This window comes from Moschus berezovskii, chromosome 8, assembly GCF_049115385.1.
Source record: "Moschus berezovskii isolate FMDL1 chromosome 8, NW_MosBer_1.0, whole genome shotgun sequence".
Taxonomy (NCBI): domain Eukaryota; kingdom Metazoa; phylum Chordata; class Mammalia; order Artiodactyla; family Moschidae; genus Moschus; species Moschus berezovskii.
Genome location: NC_142467.1, coordinates 97,931,637 through 97,950,900, shown reverse-complemented (window position 1 = coordinate 97,950,900; position 19,264 = coordinate 97,931,637). Strand labels below are relative to the sequence as shown.

Here is a 19,264-nt window from a genome sequence, read left to right as displayed (position 1 = left end):
CCTTCTGTCCGTCCCCTGCCCTCTCCCCCTCCCCGCAGTCAGGATCCCCAGCAAGGACCCCGAGAATCCCACCCCACCCGGAGTGGCCACTCCCGGGATCAGGCCACCTTCATAGAGAAGCCTCAGAGAGAGGCAAGACACCAGGGTTACTTTATTTAAAGAATAAACAAGAGATGGTAGTTCCAGGAGGGTAGGCACAGGGGACCGATTCCGCCAGAGCCCCTAGCCCCCCAGCCAGCGTCGGGGTGCCCTTGGTCTTTTCCTGGCACCTCTCCCCCCACACCCGCCCAAGCCCTTCTTTATTCCAGATTCTTCTGTCCAGATCTCCACCCCTGTGGGGAACAGGGCAGTGGGCGATGACACTCACCTCCGGGTGTGCCTCACTGTGGGGGTGGCAGCGAGTTTGGAGGGGGCCCATCCTGACGCGCCGCTCGCCCGAGCCCAGCCTAACCAATGTGCAGACTACTGTACACATTCAGAGCCCCCTGAACAGGTAGTCTGAACACTGGGTTGGCGGGGCCGGCTGTCCATCCATCCCGTGGGCCCCCTGGGCAGCGGCAGGGCCACCGCGCCTCTGGCACCTCTGAGGAAGCCACCCGCCCGCGACCATCTGCTCGTCTCTTCTGACGTGGCATGGCTGGGGCCAGCGCGCATCTGGAGAAAGTTGTGGGTTTTCAGGAAATCCTAGGGAGGCGGTGGGGGTGGGGGAGGCGGGGGTGGGGGCCGGGAGGGAGGGTCTGAGACCAGGGCCTCTGCCAGCAGGAGAAGGTCTCTGAGGTGGGGGCGGGGAGCACACGCGCCTCCGTGTCTGTGTGGTGTGTGTCTGTGTCGTGTGTGTGAGTGTGTGTGCGTGCCCGCAGCATCAGGAAGGCGGCCGCCCTGCTCTGGGCGGAATCACACTATAAACAATTCCAGATGCGGCATCTTGCTCAGGGCCCGAAAGGACTGTGACTCAGTGACTTGGCCTGGCCGGCCGACTGGAAGCTTCCTGCCTCGTGATGACACGATAGGGTGGGGGCAAGCAGAGGTTCTTCCACAAATTTCTGGGCCAGGAACTCAGACCCCAACCCCTTGTGAAGCCCCTGGAACTCTTCCCTGAGAGGTTAGAGGGCCTGCCCACACCCCCTGCAGCATGAATGGGGGGTGCTCACATCCTTGGCCGCCAGGCTCCTCTTCCTGCCTCTCACTGTGGCTCAGCCTGGAGGAGCGCTGCCCTGCTTCCTTCTTGCATGGAGCCCCGTGGACTGACTGACCTTGGAGCACAGAGTGACAGACAGACAGACAAAAGAAAGCCCCTGGTGCCTAGTAAGCGCTGATTCCAAGGTGGGCATGTGCTCAGAGTTTACAGTGTCTGTCCGGAGTTTTCAAGAGGCCAAGGCTCCTATCCACCTTTTTAATTTGTTATTAATTTTTTTTTACCGTGTCGCAGGGCATGTGGGATCTTAGTTACCTGGATCGAACCCATGCTCCCTGTATTGGAAGCATGGAATCTTAACCCCTGGACTGCCAGGGAAGCCCTTCCTACCAACCGTTGTCAGCTGAAGAAACCGAGGCAGAGGAGGGACAATGAGTGGGGCGGGGCCCGGCCCTTCTGACCTCCTAACACCCCAGTCAGGACTGAGCCCCCGCACCAAGCCTGCCCCTTCAGTAGTCCTGAAACTCCAGGCGGCCCTCCACCCACCGGGGAGCCCCCAGCTCCCTTTCCCATCACCACTGTGGCCGCTTTTGAATTCAGAAGCAGCGTCATTGTGGGGCTTTGTTCTGATACCTTCCAGAGGTCAGGGATAGGACGGCTGTGGTGTGAGGGAGCTGGTCTCTTCTCCAAAGATGTCCAGGATGTCAAAGGCCAGAAGGGCAGTGGGGAGAACCTGGCTTCTGAAGTCCCATGTGGCCCACTTCACTGCTGTGTGCCCTTGGGTGACCACCAGCCCTCTCTGATCACACTGCTTCCCAGGCAGGGATGTGTGAGAGGGTTCCATGAGCTGCTGGACACAGCATGTCTCCTCAGCCCTTGAGAGCTGCTGTGAGTTGGGAGTTGGGGAGACCCCGATGCTGTGCTTTGGTTTTCTGATGTAGAAAACCCAGTTAATACGCTGCCACCTCCACCCCCAAACGAAAACTAATAATGATGCGTTTGCAGGGGCATATAGTAGGTGCCTAGCTGACATCACTGGAGTTCTGGAGTGTGACTCCCAACTCTGAGACTCACCAGGCCCAGAACCTTGGCCAGGAGATGCGCCCTTTCTGAGCTGTTTGCTCAGTAGCCAGCAGGACCACCGTGCCTGGCACTCAGTGGGCACTTTCTGAACAAGGCCAGACAGGCTTTGGAACTCAGGCCTCAGCTCGAGGGCACCTCCCTTTCCAGCTTTGCCCAACCCCTGCCCCCATTGCCTGCCCTTCCATGCCTCGGTTTGTCTCTCTTGAAAATGGGATCATAGTGGTAACTCACTCGCAGGCTTGTTGTGAAACTGTAGGGGACTTAACGGTTACATTCACTTAGTGGCTGGGATCCAGGTACAGTCAGAGCTGGCAGGTTTGAGCATCCCCTGTGTATCAGCAGTGAACCAGACAGGATTTCCCACCCTTGAGGATTCAGTGGTCCCAGTGACTAGGTTGATAAGCAAGATATGTGCTGTGTCATGTGAGGAGAAGCACCAGGGCGACAAGTGGAGGGCGAGTCTGGGGTGGGGTTGGAGCAGGCCTTGCCCTCTGCACAGAGGTGTCCAGGAGGGAACTATGCGGACACTGAGGGTGGAGGGCAGCCTTCCATGTGCAAAGGCCCTGGGGTAGGAGCCCACCTGAGATGTTCAGAGAGAGTCAGAGGCCAGCGTGGCTGGGTCAGGTGAGCGAGGGGAAGGTGGGTCAGGGTAAGTTCATCTGGGGAGAGCGAGCCACATGGGAGGCGTTGGATGTTGGCCGTGGTCCTTGTGGTAGAGTCCAGCCAAGGCTGACCCCTCCCCTTCCTCCATCAGGAGAAAGAGAAGAAGTACATGCTGCCCCTGGACAACCTCAAAATCCGTGACGTGGAGAAGGGCTTCATGTCCAACAAGCACGTCTTCGCCATCTTCAACACAGAGCAGAGGTGAGCCCACCCAGAACCCAGGTCCCGGGGAGACCAGTGGCCCCATTCAGTCATTCTGCAGCATCCGCAGAACACTTGCTGTGAACAGTCCCTACCTGGGGTCTCAATGGTCCAGAAAGGGAGTCAGTCAAGAAACAGAAACGTGCTTCTGTGGGGCGGTCAGGGAAGGCCCTTCTGGGGAGAGGTGAGAACGAAATGAGCAGAGCCATGGTGGATTCTACGTGGACCAGGGATTGGACCTGGGGCTGGTACTCACGGACGCCTCCTAGTGGTCATGAGAGGAACAGGCTGAGGAGGCGAGGGTGAGGGCGGGAGACCAGGGAGGAGACACCCGCCCTGGCCCAGGTGGGCAGTGGTGGGGCTGAGGACACAGAGGAGGAAGGGATGGGTTCCAGCAGAGGGACCAAACTCCTAGCGGCTGTGGGTATGAGAACAAGAAGGCATTGCCCAGGGACGGAGCTGCCGTTGGCTGACATGGGGCAGGCAGAGGCAGGAAAGGCTTGGGGCCAGTCAGAGGCTGGGTTTGAGCGATGCTGAGGGAGAGGGGCCCGTGAGACACCACGTGGAGTGTGAGGGAGGCAGCTGGGAAGGTACAAGAGACTGGTGTTCAGGACTGCGCTCTGGAAAGGAATATGAACTGGGGATTCATTGCTTTGGTGGTTGGTGTTTCAGGTCTAGCAGGGTCAAGATCCCAGGGCCAGTGTAACAGAGAAGAGAACAGCCCAGGAGACTCTCAGTAACTTTAGCAAAAGCCAAGGCACTTCTCTCAGCTCAGGAATAGACCCAGTTGGCAGGGAGTCTGAGAGCAGGAGGAACAGCTGAGCGTGGACCCAGGAGGGGCCCTGCTCAGATTCACACCATCACGCAGGGACCCCCTCAAGCCAGGGTTCAGCCAGAGCCTGGTTGTTCTTCATGACTGGCCAGCAGGCACTGGCTTCCTCTCCACTGGCCCCTGGACCACCTTCCCCACTACTCATTCACACCCACTAGTTCTAGCTGAGCCACCTGGCTTGTGCAAGAACATCTCCTTCCTGCTCCTTTCTGGCCTGGCCTAAAGCTCTGAGATCCTCTTTGACCGTCAGCTGCCTCCAAAGTCTTTTATAGCCCTTTTAGGCACGTTCCTCCCACTCCCCACCTCCCATTTCTAAGAAGCCCTAGGGTATGTGGGAGAAACTGGGCTCTGCATTGGGACAGAGCTGTTCCTGGCTGCAAGATGCCAGGCAGCCAACACACTTCTCTGGTCCTGTGATCTTCTATGCAGTAGAGTAAAGATATTGCCTAATATATTATTGAGGGGTGAGTTCAGGAAACAAAGAATGGTAGTAGCAGAAACAAGATAGAAGTTTGGTGTTTTTTTTAATACAAGTCAAGTTCAGACTTTACCATCAACGGCAGGTTGGACAAGCCCACAGGCATCCAGACCCCGGCATTCTTCTTATTTCTCAGCTTTCCTCCTCTTTGTCCAAGATGGCTGCCCAGTCTCCAGCCATCATGATGATGTTGCAGGCAGCAGGAAGGAGGAGGAGGAGCAACAAAGAAATGCCCTGGGAATCTCAGGGCAGCCACTCACTGACTGCTGGTTGGCCTGAGGACTGTCGTGAGGCCGCGTGTGCCTAATCTGAAACCCAAACCTCACTGGAAGACTTTGGGACAGCTTGGCCGTCTCAGCCACACCTGCCTTGTGGGACAGGGTGACATGCATGTAGCATGGATCCTGGCCCCTCTATAGAGCGAACACTGGCCTTACATGCTGGTTAGTGCCCATCTGTTTCCCTCATCTCCCAGCCTTGTGGCTCTGCACCTTCTGCTCACAGACCCAAATGTGCCCAGCAATTCACAAGCCTTCACTGGGAGTCTTGGTCCTGTCCCTGGCCAGCTCTACCTCCCTTCTAAGAATCTGGGCATGTGCTAGACCTTCTGTGTCCAGTGCAGTAGCCAATGCCTACTTGTGACTATTTAAATATAAATCAGTGGGGAAAAAATCTTAAGATCACTTTCTTGGTCACCCTGGCCCATTTCTTGTGCTCAGAAAGAAACTAACTACATGTGACTCATGGCTACTTTGTCAGTCAGCACAGGCAGAAAATGTTTCCACTATCACAGAACATTCTTTTGGACAATGCTATAGTCTTTCTACCAGGGCTTCCCTGGTGGCTCAGAAGGTGAAGAATCCACCTGCAGTGCAGGAGACCCAGGTTCAATCCCTGTGTTGGGAAGATCCCCTGGAGAAGGGAATGCAACCCACTTCAGTATTCTTGCCTAGAGAATTCCATGGACACGACTGAGTGACTGACACACACACTGAGTCACCTCTCTAGAAACACTTTGATGGGAGTTCCCCAACTGGCGGAGAGCGTCCTGGGTCACTTCCCCACCCCACCCCCGCCAGGAGCGCATCAGTAGGGGAGTAGCTGAGCTCACAAACAGAACACCAGGGATGCTGCTAGTTGCAGGCTCTCACGGAGCATACACCCTGCTCTCATCACGGTTTTGGGTGTCACAGGCATGAACTCATGAAACCTCCATCTGGCCAACGTGGTGTAGAGGCCGCTGCCATCCTGGGGCCTCTGGTCGTGAGTGCCTGGGTCAGGGGTGAATCCCCGTCAGTCAGGCCAACCCCAGAGCCTGCACGCCAGATCCTTGTACCTGCTGGGCCCCGGGCAGGATTAGCCACGGGCCTTTCCCTCCCTCCCTCACCCCGCAGAAATGTCTACAAGGACTTGCGGCAGATTGAGCTGGCCTGTGACTCCCAGGAGGATGTGGACAGCTGGAAGGCCTCATTCCTCCGAGCCGGGGTCTACCCAGAGAAGGACCAGGTAAGAGCACCCTGAGCTGACCCCTCCCTCCCGAGAGAAGAAGGAGAGCCAGCATCTCACAGGCTGGGTCATTTGAGGCTGTTTGCCAGAACTCTCTGAAGGCATGTAGCCCATACCCCCTTGCTCTCTGTTTTTTAAATTTGTATTTATTTATTTTGCTGTGCCGAGTTTCATTTGCAGCACATGGAATCTAGTTCCCTGACTAGGGAGTGAATCCGAACCCCCTGTATTAGGAACATAGAGTCTTAGCCCCTGGACCACCAGGGAAGACCTCCCATGCTCTCTTGAACAAACAAAGCAGAAAGGGGGTGGGGGGGTCCTGTCATCAGCACGTAGAAGATTCTCCAACTGAAGTCAAGGACAGGGATACACAGGGATCCTGTCTGCTTTATTCTCTCTCTCCTCTTCCTGTCCTGAGGCAGAGTGAACATGGCATCAAATTAATGTGTTGTCCCATTCCCCAGCTGAGTGTCTCTAGCCCACCTTGGGCCGCAGTCACCCCAGGTCCAAGCAGCTCAGGCCAGGGGCAGGCAGGGCCGCACGGTGCCAATGCAGCCATCAGCGGCCAGCCCTAGGGAGTCAGTTGCGGGTGGGAGAGGGCAAGCAATTCCCAGAGGACGGGGGCGCTCCCCACCCTCGCCTCAGACCACGGTCACTACCTCACCACCTCTCCCCGCTCCTTGCAGGCAGAAAACGAGGATGGAGCCCAGGAGAACACCTTCTCCATGGACCCGCAGTTGGAGCGGCAGGTGGAGACCATTCGCAACCTGGTGGACTCGTACGTGGCCATAATCAACAAGTCCATCCGTGACCTCATGCCAAAGACCATCATGCACCTCATGATCAACAATGTGAGTGCCCGCCCCTCCGGGGCCCACCCAACCCTGCAGCCAGACGTGGCCTGAACACACTCTATACCAAATTAAGTTAGGGGCTCCCCCGGCAGTCCAGTGAGCAGCACTCTCTGCTTCCACTGCAGTGACACAGGTTCGATTCCTGGTTGGGGAACTAGGATCTCGCATGCTTCATGGCCAAAATAAAGGAAAAGATAAAAATTAAGAGACTCACCACCTGATTCAAACATCACAATCAGGACCCCCTAGCCTGTCTTGGGAAACGGGAAGGTACAGGCCATCTGGCCTACACCCCCGCTCAGTCGGGTCATTGAAGCTACCACCACACGTGTGCACTTTCTCTGAAGTGTTTTAGCTTTATAGTAACCCTAGGAGAAGCGACTACTGTCATCCCCATTTCAGAGACAGGAAAACAGAGGCCCAGAGAGGTTAAGAAACCTGTTCCAAGTCACTCAGAAGAGTGAGAGGTAGGATTCAAATCCCAGCTAAATCTGTCCCCACTGTGGCCTCTAATGGCCTGTGCCCTGCCTGCCTTCACCCTGCTACCCCAGGGCTCCTGAGCCTCTCAGGGCATCCGGCATCTCTTGAGTGAAATATGGCTACACTAATGTCTCCTGCTGCAGGCTGCTGGGACGGCTCAGGCCCTGGGCTCAGCACTAGGCACTTAGCTGTGTGTGTAGCCCAGGTTCGGTTTGTCTTGTGACTATAAGAGCGCATAGTAGGACAATGCCTAAAGCAAAAAGCTCGTGTCCCTTCCCTTTCACTCTGTTCTTCCCAGTCTCCTCCTCATGGCTGTCCTGGTACATTCTCACATATGGATGGGATTGGCAATATATAGGGTGCTGCAGCTGTGCAATTTTAAATGCATGTATGCTTTGATCCAGCAGTTCCACCTGCAGTAATTTCTCCTCACAGAGACATTTGCCAGCATGCAAATTGAGCACATGCATGGTTATTCTTTTCAGCATGTTTTATAGTGGCCAAGAAATAGAAATCTCTATCCATTTCTTAGAATTCATTAAGTAAATATCCATTTTATTGCAAAAAAATACCCAGAAACAAAAGAATGAAAACTTTCTCCAGGTCTGTACTGACTTTATTAAAGTGGAAAGGTATAGAGCATATCAGAATGATCAAGAGGGCTCTGTTTGTGTAAAACAGATGGGAAATCTTTGCTATATAGAATATGCCTAGGAATCTGGAATTTTGTACAGGACCGTAGGGACCCTGGAAGGGGAACTCAGGGTTCCCCTAAAGAGACCAGAGTGGACAAAGGAGATTTTTCACTGTATTTTTAAGTGATACTTTTTTTCCTTACTCGTTTTTCAAAATTTAAATGTTTGAATAGCTAATGCATTTACATGGTTTGCAAGTGCAAAACTATCCAGCACTCTCAACTTTGTGTGTGTTGAAAGTTCATTTGAGAAAACCCACCTATATATATATTCTTTTTCATGTTCTTTTCCATTACAGTTTATTATAGGATATTGAATATAGTTCCCTATTGTATATACAGTAGAGCATTGTTGTTTATCTATTTTATATATAGAAGTTTGTATTGGCTAATCCCAAACTCCTAATTTATCCAGCACCACAACCACCAATGTCTATTTGGTAACCATAAGCCTGTGTCTGTTTTGTGAATGAGTCCATTTGTATCATATTTTAGATTCCACATGTAAGTGTCTTACTCTCTGTCTTTCTTAATATGATGATATCTAGGTCCATCCATGTCGCTGTAAATGGCATTATATCATTCTTTTTTGATCACTGAGTAATATTCTACTCTGTGTGTGTGTACCACATCGTTATTCATTCATCTGTTGATGGACATTTAGGTTGCTTCCATGTCTTAGCTATTATAAATAGTGCTTCAGTGGATATTGAGGGTGCATGTATCTTTTCGAATTATAGTTTTCTCTGGATGTATGCCCAGGAGTGGGATTGCTGGATTATATGGTAGTTCTGTGTTTGGTTTTTGAAAGAACCTCCATCCTGTTTTCCATAATGGCTGCACCAATTTACATTCCCACAAGGAATATAGGAGGATTCGTTTTTTACACACCCTCTCCAGCATTTATTATTTGTACACGTTTTGATGGTGACCGTTCTGACTGGTGTGAGGTGTACTTCTTTGTAATTTTGATTTGCAGTTCTCTAATAATTAGTGATGGACATCTATTCTTAACAAGACAATTGTAGAAGGGGACTTTGGTTCGAGATCTCATATATCCATTGAATCGATATTTCTGTCTCAAAGCCACTCTTGCCCTTAATGGAGAAGCTCTGGAAGCATCCCCTCCAAAATCAACAAGTTGGCCATTTCCACTTTTATTTAACCTTCTTTCCACTCGCCAGTGCATTTAGACAAGAAAAATAATTTAAAGGTGTGAATGTTGAAAATGAATGGGAAAAACTGTCCCTATGTAAACATGAACTTGTGTACCTAGAAACTCCAAGAAAAGTAACTGAAAAACTACTGTATCTGTAGGAGGATTCAGGAAGGAACAAAGGATAAAGTTAATGAACAGAAACCAGCAGTTTTTAAACAAAAGTCATTTTCAAGATATAATGGGAGAAAAGATAGCTATTAAAGATAAGATTCTAGGAATAAGTTTCACAGGAATCTCATGATTGAAAGAACACTGGCAAGCACCCCTGAGAGACCCAGGGGACAACTGAGTAGAAAACTCACCTCCCTGTAAATACTGCCCATGTTCCGTAGTAAAGTGAAAGACTTTAAAGAAGAGCATGGTGAACCAAGTCCATCACAGCAGCTGGCTGAGTTCTTGGCTGGTGTGGTGGGAACCTCTGACCTCTCCAACCCTTGCCCCCAGACGAAGGCCTTCATCCACCATGAGCTGCTGGCCTACCTATACTCGTCGGCGGACCAGAGCAGCCTCATGGAAGAGTCAGCTGACCAGGCCCAGCGGCGGGATGACATGCTGCGCATGTACCACGCACTCAAGGAGGCGCTCAACATCATCGGGGACATCAGCACCAGCACGGTGTCCACTCCCGTGCCCCCGCCCGTTGACGACACCTGGATCCAGAACGCCAGCAGCCACAGGTCCGTGAGGCTGGATTGCCCACAGACGGTACAGCACCCAGTGCTGGCCATGGTGTGGGACTGCCACCCCTGCCTAGCCTGAAAGGACAGGGGGGAGTAAGGTTAATGGCCTGCCTGTCTCCTGATGCCTTCTGTTGGTTAAGGCCAAACAGAAACCAGAGAGGGCAAGGGGCCTGGGCAACCCTGGCCATACAGGTGAGCCTCCTAAAGCACAGAGCACAGCTGAGAACAGCTGGTGGGAGAGGACCGAGAGGGACACATGGAGGGCGTAACCAGTATCCCCTGACCAGGGACACCTGACCAGTAACAGGGCAGCTGGTGGGAGAAGAGCAGATGGCCCAGAGAAGTCTCAGAAGGTGCCGGTCTTTCCAAGCCCTCAGGGAGCCTTGAGGTTCCTGGGAGAGCAGACCCAGCCTCCGGCCTGAGATGCCACACTCAGAGGGGAGCCTATGGGGCGCGTGGACAGGGGCCCATGGACCTTACAACCTCTGGAGGCATGCTGGGCTCTGGAAGGAGTTTTGGCTTCAAAGGGTGGATTGGGGTCGGTGGGGAGGCTGGAGTGGGGCCAGTGAGAGGGAGACCAGAGGGAAGCAGGAACCCTTGTTGACCGAGGAGAGGTGCTGGACCCTGGCTCAGGTCCTGGGGGTGGACAGAGCGGCCCAGAGCATCTGTGCTGACCTGCCCAGGACCAGCTACTCACTGCATCTGGTTGGGTGGTAGCTGGTGCCAGCCTGTGTTACAGAGGAGGATGCCCTCTGGCCAGTGCCCCGGCCCCACCTTGGGCTTCTGCGCCCACACCCATGTGGCCGGTGCGCCCGCCCACCAGCTTCACCTCACACATCTCCTCCCTCCACAGCCCCACTCCGCAGCGCCGGCCCGTATCCAGCGTGCATCCCCCAGGCCGGCCCCCAGCAGTGAGGGGTCCCACCCCGGGGCCACCCCTGATTCCTGTGCCGGTGGGGGCAGCTTCCTTCTCAGCGCCCCCGATCCCATCCCGGCCCGGCCCCCACCCTGGCGTGTTTGCCAACAACGACCCCTTCTCGGCCCCACCTCAGATCCCGTCTCGGCCAGCTCGGATTCCACCCGGCATTCCCCCTGGAGTGCCCAGGTAAGGCTAGACCCCCTTGCCACTCGCCACCTAGAGCCACCTGGCTGTGCCCTGCAGGGAGCAAAGGAGTCACCAGCATCCCTGTGGGGCTCACAGGGAAACTGAGGCCCCGAGAGGCCTAATTCACAGAGAAACGGAGTCCCGGCGACTCCCAAGCTCCACGCCCGTCCTCTGCATGAGCAAGTGGGCCCCCTTCTAGCTCGGGGCCCCTCCCATGGGACCCCTTCTTCTGGTTTTGACCAGTTTCCTGAGGACACGCACATCAGGTGCTGCCCGTCCCCTGCTCTGCCCCTCCCTGCCTGCCAGGCTCTTTCTTCCCCTTTTCTCCCGTGAGCTGTCTGTGGTCCAGAGTGGGTGCGGGTGCTGATGCCCTGGTTTGGCTCATTCCTTCCCAGCACCAAAGCAGCCATCATGCAGCACCCAGGTAGGTGCTGGCCTACCTGTGCTCGTCGAGGTCAGGGCTTCCCACCACCCCAGCCAAGAACTCAGCCAGCTGTTGTGATGAGTTTAGAAGAGCATTCATCATGCTCTTCTTTAAAGTCTATAACTTTACTACGGAACATGGGCAGTATTTGCAAGGGGTGGGGGAGGTGGGGCCTGGGTCCTCGGCCTTGCCCGGCTTCTGGCCTCACTGCCCTCTCCCCCCTCCTGTCTTTATTCTCTTTGCAGCAGAAGACCCCCTGCTGCGCCCAGCCGGCCCACCATTATCCGCCCAGCCGAGCCATCTCTGCTCGACTAGGCTGCAGGGGGTGGGGGGCATGTTCTTGGGAGTCCTCGAGCAGGACCCTCGGTGCAGGAGCTTTGGTGGTCTAAGCCCACCTGCCGCCCCTAGCCCTCCAGTCCCCAGGTGGGACCAGGCTCCCTGCGGGCAGCCCCTGGCTCTTCCCTAACCCTGGCCCTCATCCCCAGCTGGACACAGCACTGAAAGGAGGGCCTCTGGAGCCCCAGAATGAGGGGTGCTGGGGTATTGCACTTTGGGAGATGGGGTCTCAGGTACCAGAGGAGACAGCTGCATCCTGAGTGCCATCTTGAACGAGGGAGCCAGGCTGGCGTGGGAGGCGGGGTTCACCCGGGGGTTCTCTGGCCAGGAAAGCCTGAGTGGACCAGGCCTAAGAAACGGCACCGAGGTGTCCATACCCCCTAGGCCTCGCTCTGCTTCTCAGCAGCTGGGGCTCCCAGTGGCAAGCCAGGCCCCACGGGCCCAGCACTACCTGCCCGCCTGCCCAAGTTGTACATATTCCTTCCTCGGCCGCATTAACCGCACGGCCCAGCCTCGGCTGCCGGAGGTGCCTTTGCCAGGTCCGGAACACTCGGCCCCGGCCAACCTCTCTCCCCCCTGGGCGCCCCCCTTCTCTTCCTGGGTCCCCAGGGAAGCCTGGGTTTGGGGCTGAATGGGATAGGGAAGCTTGCGGGGGCCTCTGGGTTCCTACCCAGGCCTCCCCCACGGGTCAGGCTCCGGGCGGCCTCTCCGTGAGCAAACCTCGCTCGCTCGGTTTGACCACTGTAAGTGCCTGCACTCTGTATCCTATTAATAAACTAAAATAAAGGGAAGACACTTCTGGTGGCTCGTGTGTGGGCCTTTTGTGTTGCCATTCAGGCTGAGGGGGTGGGTGGCTGGCCTTCCCCCTGCCCCTCCCACCACGGGTTCCCTCCATACCTCACTCATAGGGCCTTTGCTGTCAGGTGGAAGGGTTCACTTCTACTAGAGGGGAGAGCTTTTACTTTCCTAAACACCTCAGGAGCAGAAGCAAATATTCCCCATCCCCTTGTGCTTCCCAGGTGGCACTGGTGGTAAAGAACCTGCCTGCTAATGCCGGCGATATGAGAGAGACCGGTTCAATCCCTGGGTCAGGAAGATCCCCTGGAGGAGGGCATGGCAACCCACTCCAGTATTCTTGCCTGGAGAATCCCATGGACAGAGGAGCCTGGCAGCCTACAGTCTATATGGTTGCAAAGAGTCAGGCATGACTGAAGCAACTTAGCCTGCACACACACATCCCATCCCCGCACACAGACGCTTGGCTGGAGCCCCTGACACAGCACTGATAACAGGCCAGGATGGGGACCTGGGACAGGTGTGCGACTTACTGAAGGGAGAGGGTATCCTAGCCGCCCACCTTATACTGTGCAGTGGTCAGGCTCCTCCTCACCCTCATAGTCTTGAGGGCTTCCCCCTTCACCCTCTTGGGGGCACAGGCCTTCCGGCTCAGCCCGGGTCACAGTTAAACTTTGCTTTCTGATTTTTTCTCTTGTGCCCAGGCGACCACCTCCATCGGCTCCTGCCCGGCCTTTCTTCTGAGCTTCGTGGGAGACCCCTCCCGCCCATCCGGCTGCCCTCTTGGGGGGCAGGACTGTCCTGGCTGGTGTCCCTGAGCCCCAGTCACCAGGCACTGTGATTTTTTTTCTGACCATAATTTATTGACTCTGGTGCCCAGACCACCTTTTGTTCCAGGAGGCTCCCGGGCCATCCCTTGGCCCCGCCTGGGGCCCCTGCAGGGAGAGCAGGAGGGCCAGGTGGTCTTACAGACTCCACTCCCCGAGTTCTGTAACCAGACCTCACACCCAGCCCACTCCCTGCTAGGCCGAGGGGTCAGGCCCCTTCCTGTCAATAAAAGTGACTGTTCTGGCAAGAACACTGCAGCCATGTCTTGTTCCCCCTGGCCCTGGCACAGCAGGCCACCCCCAGTAGCAGCACAGGCTCGGGTGGAGCCACAAGCAGGCAAGTATAGGATCCTGCAGCAGTCAGCCCCCTCCTATCGGGACCTGACTTGGAGGCCAGCGGGAGGAGAACGGGGAGTTTGCTTCCTGGGCTGGTGCAGACTGGAAGACTCAGGCTAAGGCACATTACAGTAGGGGACAGAGGCAGGGCCAGAAAACCCCAGGGTTGCCTTCGAACCCTGCAGTGCCCCCCATGCACCATTTCTAGGAAAACAGGTACAGCCACTGAGCCATCCCTCCTGGAGCGACCCACACCTGCAAGCCAGCCAGTGCTCTCCACCCAGGCCCGAAAGGGTAGAGACATGGTGGGTGCCCCACCTCAGGGCTGGAACTACACAGCCTCCCCTTGTGTAGGAAACTGAGTTGGGGAAGTGATGCCCCTAAGTCTCACATGCATGCGTCCTGCTGCCCCTCCTCTCCCCTGTTCTTCCACAGCAGCAGGCTACGTAGGCACAGGCCGCTTGTCCTGAAAGAAGCGCTTGAGCGTGCAGACTTGCAGCACGGCCACAAGCAGCAGCACGGCCACGTTCACGGCCGACCAGAAGTTGACCCGCTCCAGGTTGCCTTCTTGCAGGTTACGGTCACGTGCCTCAAAGGCTCGCAGCAGAGTCAGCACTTGGATGCTGCGCTCCAGCCGGGTCCTCATGGTCTCGATGGACTCCTGTGGCAGAGAGGGGAAAGGCAAGGCTTTGTCCTGCATGATGGGAGTGAGAGTTCGTTTGTGGTGGAGACAGCTGAGAGCACAGATGCAGTGGCCAAGCTGCCTGAGTCTCAAGCCCTCTGCCAGTCGCTGGCTGTGTGACCATGAGCAAGTAAACAACCTCTCTGGGCCTCAGTTTCCTCCTCCAAATTAAACCTCAGGGTTGTAAGAAATGAATGCCTAATTAGGCATAAAGAGCATACTAACTAGTAATTAATAAAAAGCAGTAGGTGAAGCCAGACTGCTTGGGTTCAAATATTGGCTCTGTTGCTGGCTGTGTGGCCTTAGGAGAATTACTTATAGCCATCCTGTTCATCAGTTTCCCCAACTGTAAATGGGGGATAATTAGAGCACACTCCCTACATATAGGTGGCTTCCCTGGTGGCTCAGATGGTAAAGAATCTGCCTGCAATGTGGGAGAACTGGGTTCGATCCCTGGTCTGGAAGATCCCCTGGAGAAGGGAATGGCTACCTAATCCAGTATTCTTGCCTACGAATACAGTGGTTATGGAGACTTCATGAGTAATTTAAGCCCTTAGAACAAGGTTTATACCTAGAAATGTTCTACTGTTATTACGTTGGGGGCACCAGTATGTAGGGGGCTTCCCAGGTGGGGCTAGTGGTAAAGAACCTGCCTGCCAGTGCAGGAGACGTAAGAGAAGTGGGTTCGATCCCTGAGTCAGGAAGATCCCCTGGAGGAGGGCACAGTAACCCACTCCAGTATTCTTGCCTGGAAAATCCCATGGACAGAGGAACCTGCTGGGCTATTGGCCACAGGGTCACAAAGAATTGGCTATGATAGGACTGAAGCAATTTAGCATGCATGCACCAATATGTAGGGAAGGTGGGGTCAGGCCCAGGCAGACTCCAGCCAAGGTGAGAGGGCAGGGAGCAATGCCAGAGATCTGGAAAGAGTGGCCCCAGCTCTCCTGGGCGCACCTTGATGTCCTCCATCTTGACATCCAGAATCTCCTCAGGCTCCACAGCCTCTGCCCAGCCCTCGACCTCCTCCTCATCCTGCAGGCTGTCAAAGATGAGTTCAAAGAACACCAGCTTCTCCGAGATGGTGCTGAAGGAGTTGTCAAAGCACAGCTTGTAGTCCCCGGCCTCCGTGGGCTCCACCCTGGGCATACAGACACACATGACCCTGAGTGGCCGACCAGCTGGACTTTTCGAGGCAGGCAGGGTGGTAACCCGAGGCCACCGGCGAGGGGCAGGGCTGTAACTGAACCCGGACAGCCAGCGGGACTTAACTCACGTGTGCACACCGTCTGCCTTGCGGGACTCGCTGACCAGCAGCACTCCCTGAGGGCTCTCCAGACTGAAATCGACGTCCAGCCCAGCACCTCCGATCACCTGGGGGGCAGGTAAGAGCAGGATAGAGGGCTAGGGCTAAGCCAAAGGCACCTGCCAGAGAACGTCAGGGCTGGACCGACCCGCACAAACCCATACCGACCACCACCCAGAGGTCTACCGGAGTTCTGACACCTACACCTTCAAGCCAGTCTTGCCTCACTCCCGTCCCTCTGTCGCGCCCCTTGCCTTGGCTCCGGCCCCACTGGTTTGATGCCCTCTTTTATATGGCCACGCCTCCCACAGAGATCACGTCCCGACTTGGCCATACCCCAAATGAGACGACGGAGCCCTGCCTTCTTTCCTTAGCCCAACCTCCGAGAAATTATCAGGTTGACCACGCCTTTTTTTGTAGAGCATCCTGGTCTTCCAACCCCCTCAATCCACCCGATTCTTTTGACCACGCCCACTCGCTAAGGTCCTGCCTTCTGACCGGCTCCCTCGTTCTCCCGATGGCCCCGCCTCCCCGCTGCCCAACTCTAGCCCCGCCTTCTATCTCCACCCCTTCCGCTCCCACGCGCTGTCCCCGCCCCTCCGCCTCGCTCCCCCTGGCTCCGCCCCCGTGCTAGGGCTCCTCCTCCTTCCCGCTTCAAAGCGTGCATAGCGTGCTCTGGTTTGGCCACGCCCCGTGTCCGTGCCTCCGCTCGCTCCCCAGCCCGGGACCCTGTACCTGGTACTCAGTCTCAAGGCTTGCGTTGGCCGGCGCGGACTGATAGAAACACTGCTTCCGCCCCGCAGGCAGCAGGAACGTGAACTCGCCGTCCTGGATCGGTGGGGGTCCTGCCCCTCTCACGCCCACTGGCGGCAGTAGTAGCCACAGGGCCAAGCCTAAGGCCGCGCCGGCCGCCATCATCCGGGTCACTCTCTGGTCTGCTAACCGGTTGCGGTTCCTTTAAGGAATAGCCCTGTCCCTTATGCTACTCGGCGGAGTTCATTGGCAGCCGCTTCTGTCCGTTATCCGAAGCCCGCGGAACCAGGAGTGAAGGACCCCCGGAGAGCCTAGCTGCCCGAATGAATGCCTGATGCGCCTGGAAACACTCGATCTTTTGCAGATTTTTCTTTGTAAATCCTCCTTTATAGCCTCAAACACTGTTTGGAAAAATTACAAAAATAAGACCACGGTGGTACATTCTCCTCAGGCAAAAGTTAAGACAACTGTGATGGAGGCAGCTAGGTCCTGCGGTTTTCCCAAAGTACCCCGCGCGCGACGACTGTTCGAATCAGTCCGGGTGTAGTGTGTCGAGCGTAGAAGCAGCGTGTGTGCCTGCACGCCACCCGTAGGGCTCGTGTATTAAAAAGCTCAGCTAGGGTGGGTGGAGACTTTTCTATTAACGTGGGTTCTTGCCGGTCCCAGGTCCTTGAGTTTGGCCCCAGGTCCGATGCCTAATCCTTCATTCCTTGGCGACTTAGAACCGTTGCTTTATCAGTCTCCTTGTTTTTAAATCGGCGGTGATGAGAATTGAGATGAGGCCTGGCCCATAGTGGGTCCTCTGCATTTTTTACATATTGTTTACTCGGGGGCTTGGCCTCACCCTGCTCGCGAAGGGTCTCAAACTCGACAGCCCAGGTGCTTAGCGTAAGCAGAGAAAAGCAGAGTGTGGGCTTTCAAGGCAGATTGCCTAGTTCAGCCCATGCCCCATGCTTTACTTGAGGCATCACACTGCTGGGCCTCACGGGATGATACTAGTCCTTGACTGGGCTGTTGTGAAGATTAAGTAAGATGATTATGTAGTGCTTAGTGCATCCATAGGCCCTCAGTTCAGTTCAGTTCAGTTCAGTCGCTCAGTCGTGTCCGACTCTCCGCGACCCCATGAATCACAGCACGCCAGGCCTCCCTGTCCATCACCAACTCCCGGAGTACACTCAAACTCATGTCCACAGAGTCGGTGATGCCATCCAGCCATCTCATTCTCCGTCGTCCCCTTCTCCTCCCGCCCCCAACCTTTCCCAGCATCAGAGTCTTTTCCAGTGAGTCAACTCGTCTCATGAGGTGGCCAAAGTATTGCAGTTTCAGCTTTAGCATCAGTCCCTCCAATGAACATCCAGGATTGATCTCCTTTAGAATGGGCTGGTTGGATCTCCTTGCAGTATAAGGGACTCTCAAGAGTCTTCTCCAACACCACAGTTCAAAAGCATCGATTCTTCGGCGATCAGCTTTCTTCACAGTCCAACTCTCACATCCATACATGACCACGGGAAAAACCATTGCCTTGACTAGACGGACCTTGGTCGGCAAAGTAATGTCTCTGCTTTTTAATATGCTATCAAGGTTGGTCATAACTTTCCTTCCAAGGAGCAAGCGTCTTTTAATTTCATGGCTGCAATCAGCATCTGCAGTGATTTTGGAGCCCCAAAAAATAAAGTCTGACACTGTTTCCCCATCTATTTGCCATGAAGTGATGGGACCAGATGCCATGATCTTCGTTTTCTGAATGTTGAGCTTCAAGCCAACCTTTTCACTCTCCTCTTTCACTTTCATCAAGAGGCTTTTGAGTTCCTCTTCACTTTCTGCCATAAGGGTGGTGTCATCTGCATATCTGAGGTTATTGATATTTCTCCCAGCAATCTTGATTCCAGCTTGTGCTTCTTCCAGCCCAGCGTTCCTCATGATGTACTCTGCATATAAGTTAAATAAGCAAGGTGACAATATACAACCTTGACGCACTCCTTTTCCTATTTGGAACCAGTCTGTTGTTCCATGACCGGTTCTAACTGTTGCTTCCTGACCTGCATACAGGTTTCTCAAGAGGCAGGTCAGGTGGTCTGGGATTCCCATCTCTTTCAGAATGTTCCACAGTTTATTGTGATCCACACAGTCAAAGGCTTTGGCATAGTCAATGAAGCAGAAATAGATGTTTTTCTGAAACTCTCTTGCTTTCTCCATGATCCAGCGGATGTTGGCAATTTGATCTCTGGTGCCTCTGCCTTTTCTAAAACCTGCTTGAACATCTGGGAGTTCACGGTTTACATACTGCTGAAGCCTGGCTTAGAGAATTTTGAGCATGACTTTACTAGCGTGTGAGATGAGTGCAATTGTGCGGTAGTTTGAGCATTCTTTGGCATTGCCTTTCTTTGGGATTGGAATGAAGACTGACCTCTTCCAGTCCTGTGGCCACTGCTGAGTTTTCCAAATCTGCTGGCATATTGAGTGCAGCACTTTCACAGCATCATCTTTCAAGACTTGAAATAGCTCAACTGGAATTCCATCACCACCACTAGCTTTGTTCGTAGTGATGCTTTCTAAGGCCCACTTGACTTCACATTCCAAGATGTCTGGCTCTAGGTCAGTGATCACGTTATCGTGACTATCTTGGTCGTGAAGATCTTTTTTGTACAGTTCTTCTGTGTATTCCTGCCACCTCTTCTTAATATCTTCTGCTTCTGTTAGGTCCATACCATTTCTGTCCTTTATCGAGCTCATCTTTGCATGAAAAGTTCCCTTGGAATCTCTAATTTTCTTGAAGAGGTCTCTTGTTTTTCCTTTTCTGTTGTTTTCCTCTATTTCTTTGCATTGATCACTGAGGAAGGCTTTCTTATCTCTCCTTGCTATTCTTTGGAACTCT

General features: G+C 54.4%; 2 protein-coding genes across 13 annotated transcripts in view; one reads left to right on the top strand and one right to left on the bottom strand.

The window, feature by feature from the left end:
- DNM2 (dynamin 2) overlaps positions 1–13,563 on the top strand; it is an 88,904-nt gene extending 75,341 nt beyond the window's left edge. For 7 of the 12 annotated variants that reach the window (XM_055431407.2, XM_055431409.2, XM_055431406.2 and 4 more), the window contains 6 exons: positions 2,973–3,082; positions 5,787–5,898; positions 6,585–6,749; positions 9,590–9,822; positions 10,679–10,930; positions 11,600–12,494. In XM_055431407.2, the coding sequence (XP_055287382.1) occupies positions 2,973–3,082; positions 5,787–5,898; positions 6,585–6,749; positions 9,590–9,822; positions 10,679–10,930; positions 11,600–11,669 (942 nt within the window). In that variant the 3' untranslated portion in view covers positions 11,670–12,494. Of the gene's footprint in view, positions 1–2,972; positions 3,083–5,786; positions 5,899–6,584; positions 6,750–9,589; positions 9,823–10,678; positions 10,931–11,599; positions 12,495–13,189 lie in introns of those variants that run through there. The other 5 variants (XM_055431408.2, XM_055431415.2, XM_055431414.2 and 2 more) reach the window with 2 other exon arrangements.
- Positions 13,327–16,684, bottom strand: TMED1 (transmembrane p24 trafficking protein 1). The gene is made up of 4 exons (XM_055431421.2): positions 16,372–16,684; positions 15,607–15,704; positions 15,288–15,471; positions 13,327–14,309 (listed from the first exon to the last, which is right to left on the bottom strand). Exons 1-4 carry the CDS (start codon positions 16,552–16,554, stop codon positions 14,091–14,093), a joined length of 684 nt encoding a protein of 227 aa, XP_055287396.1. The 5' UTR covers positions 16,555–16,684; the 3' UTR covers positions 13,327–14,090.
- Positions 16,685–19,264: the final 2,580 nt, after the last annotated feature.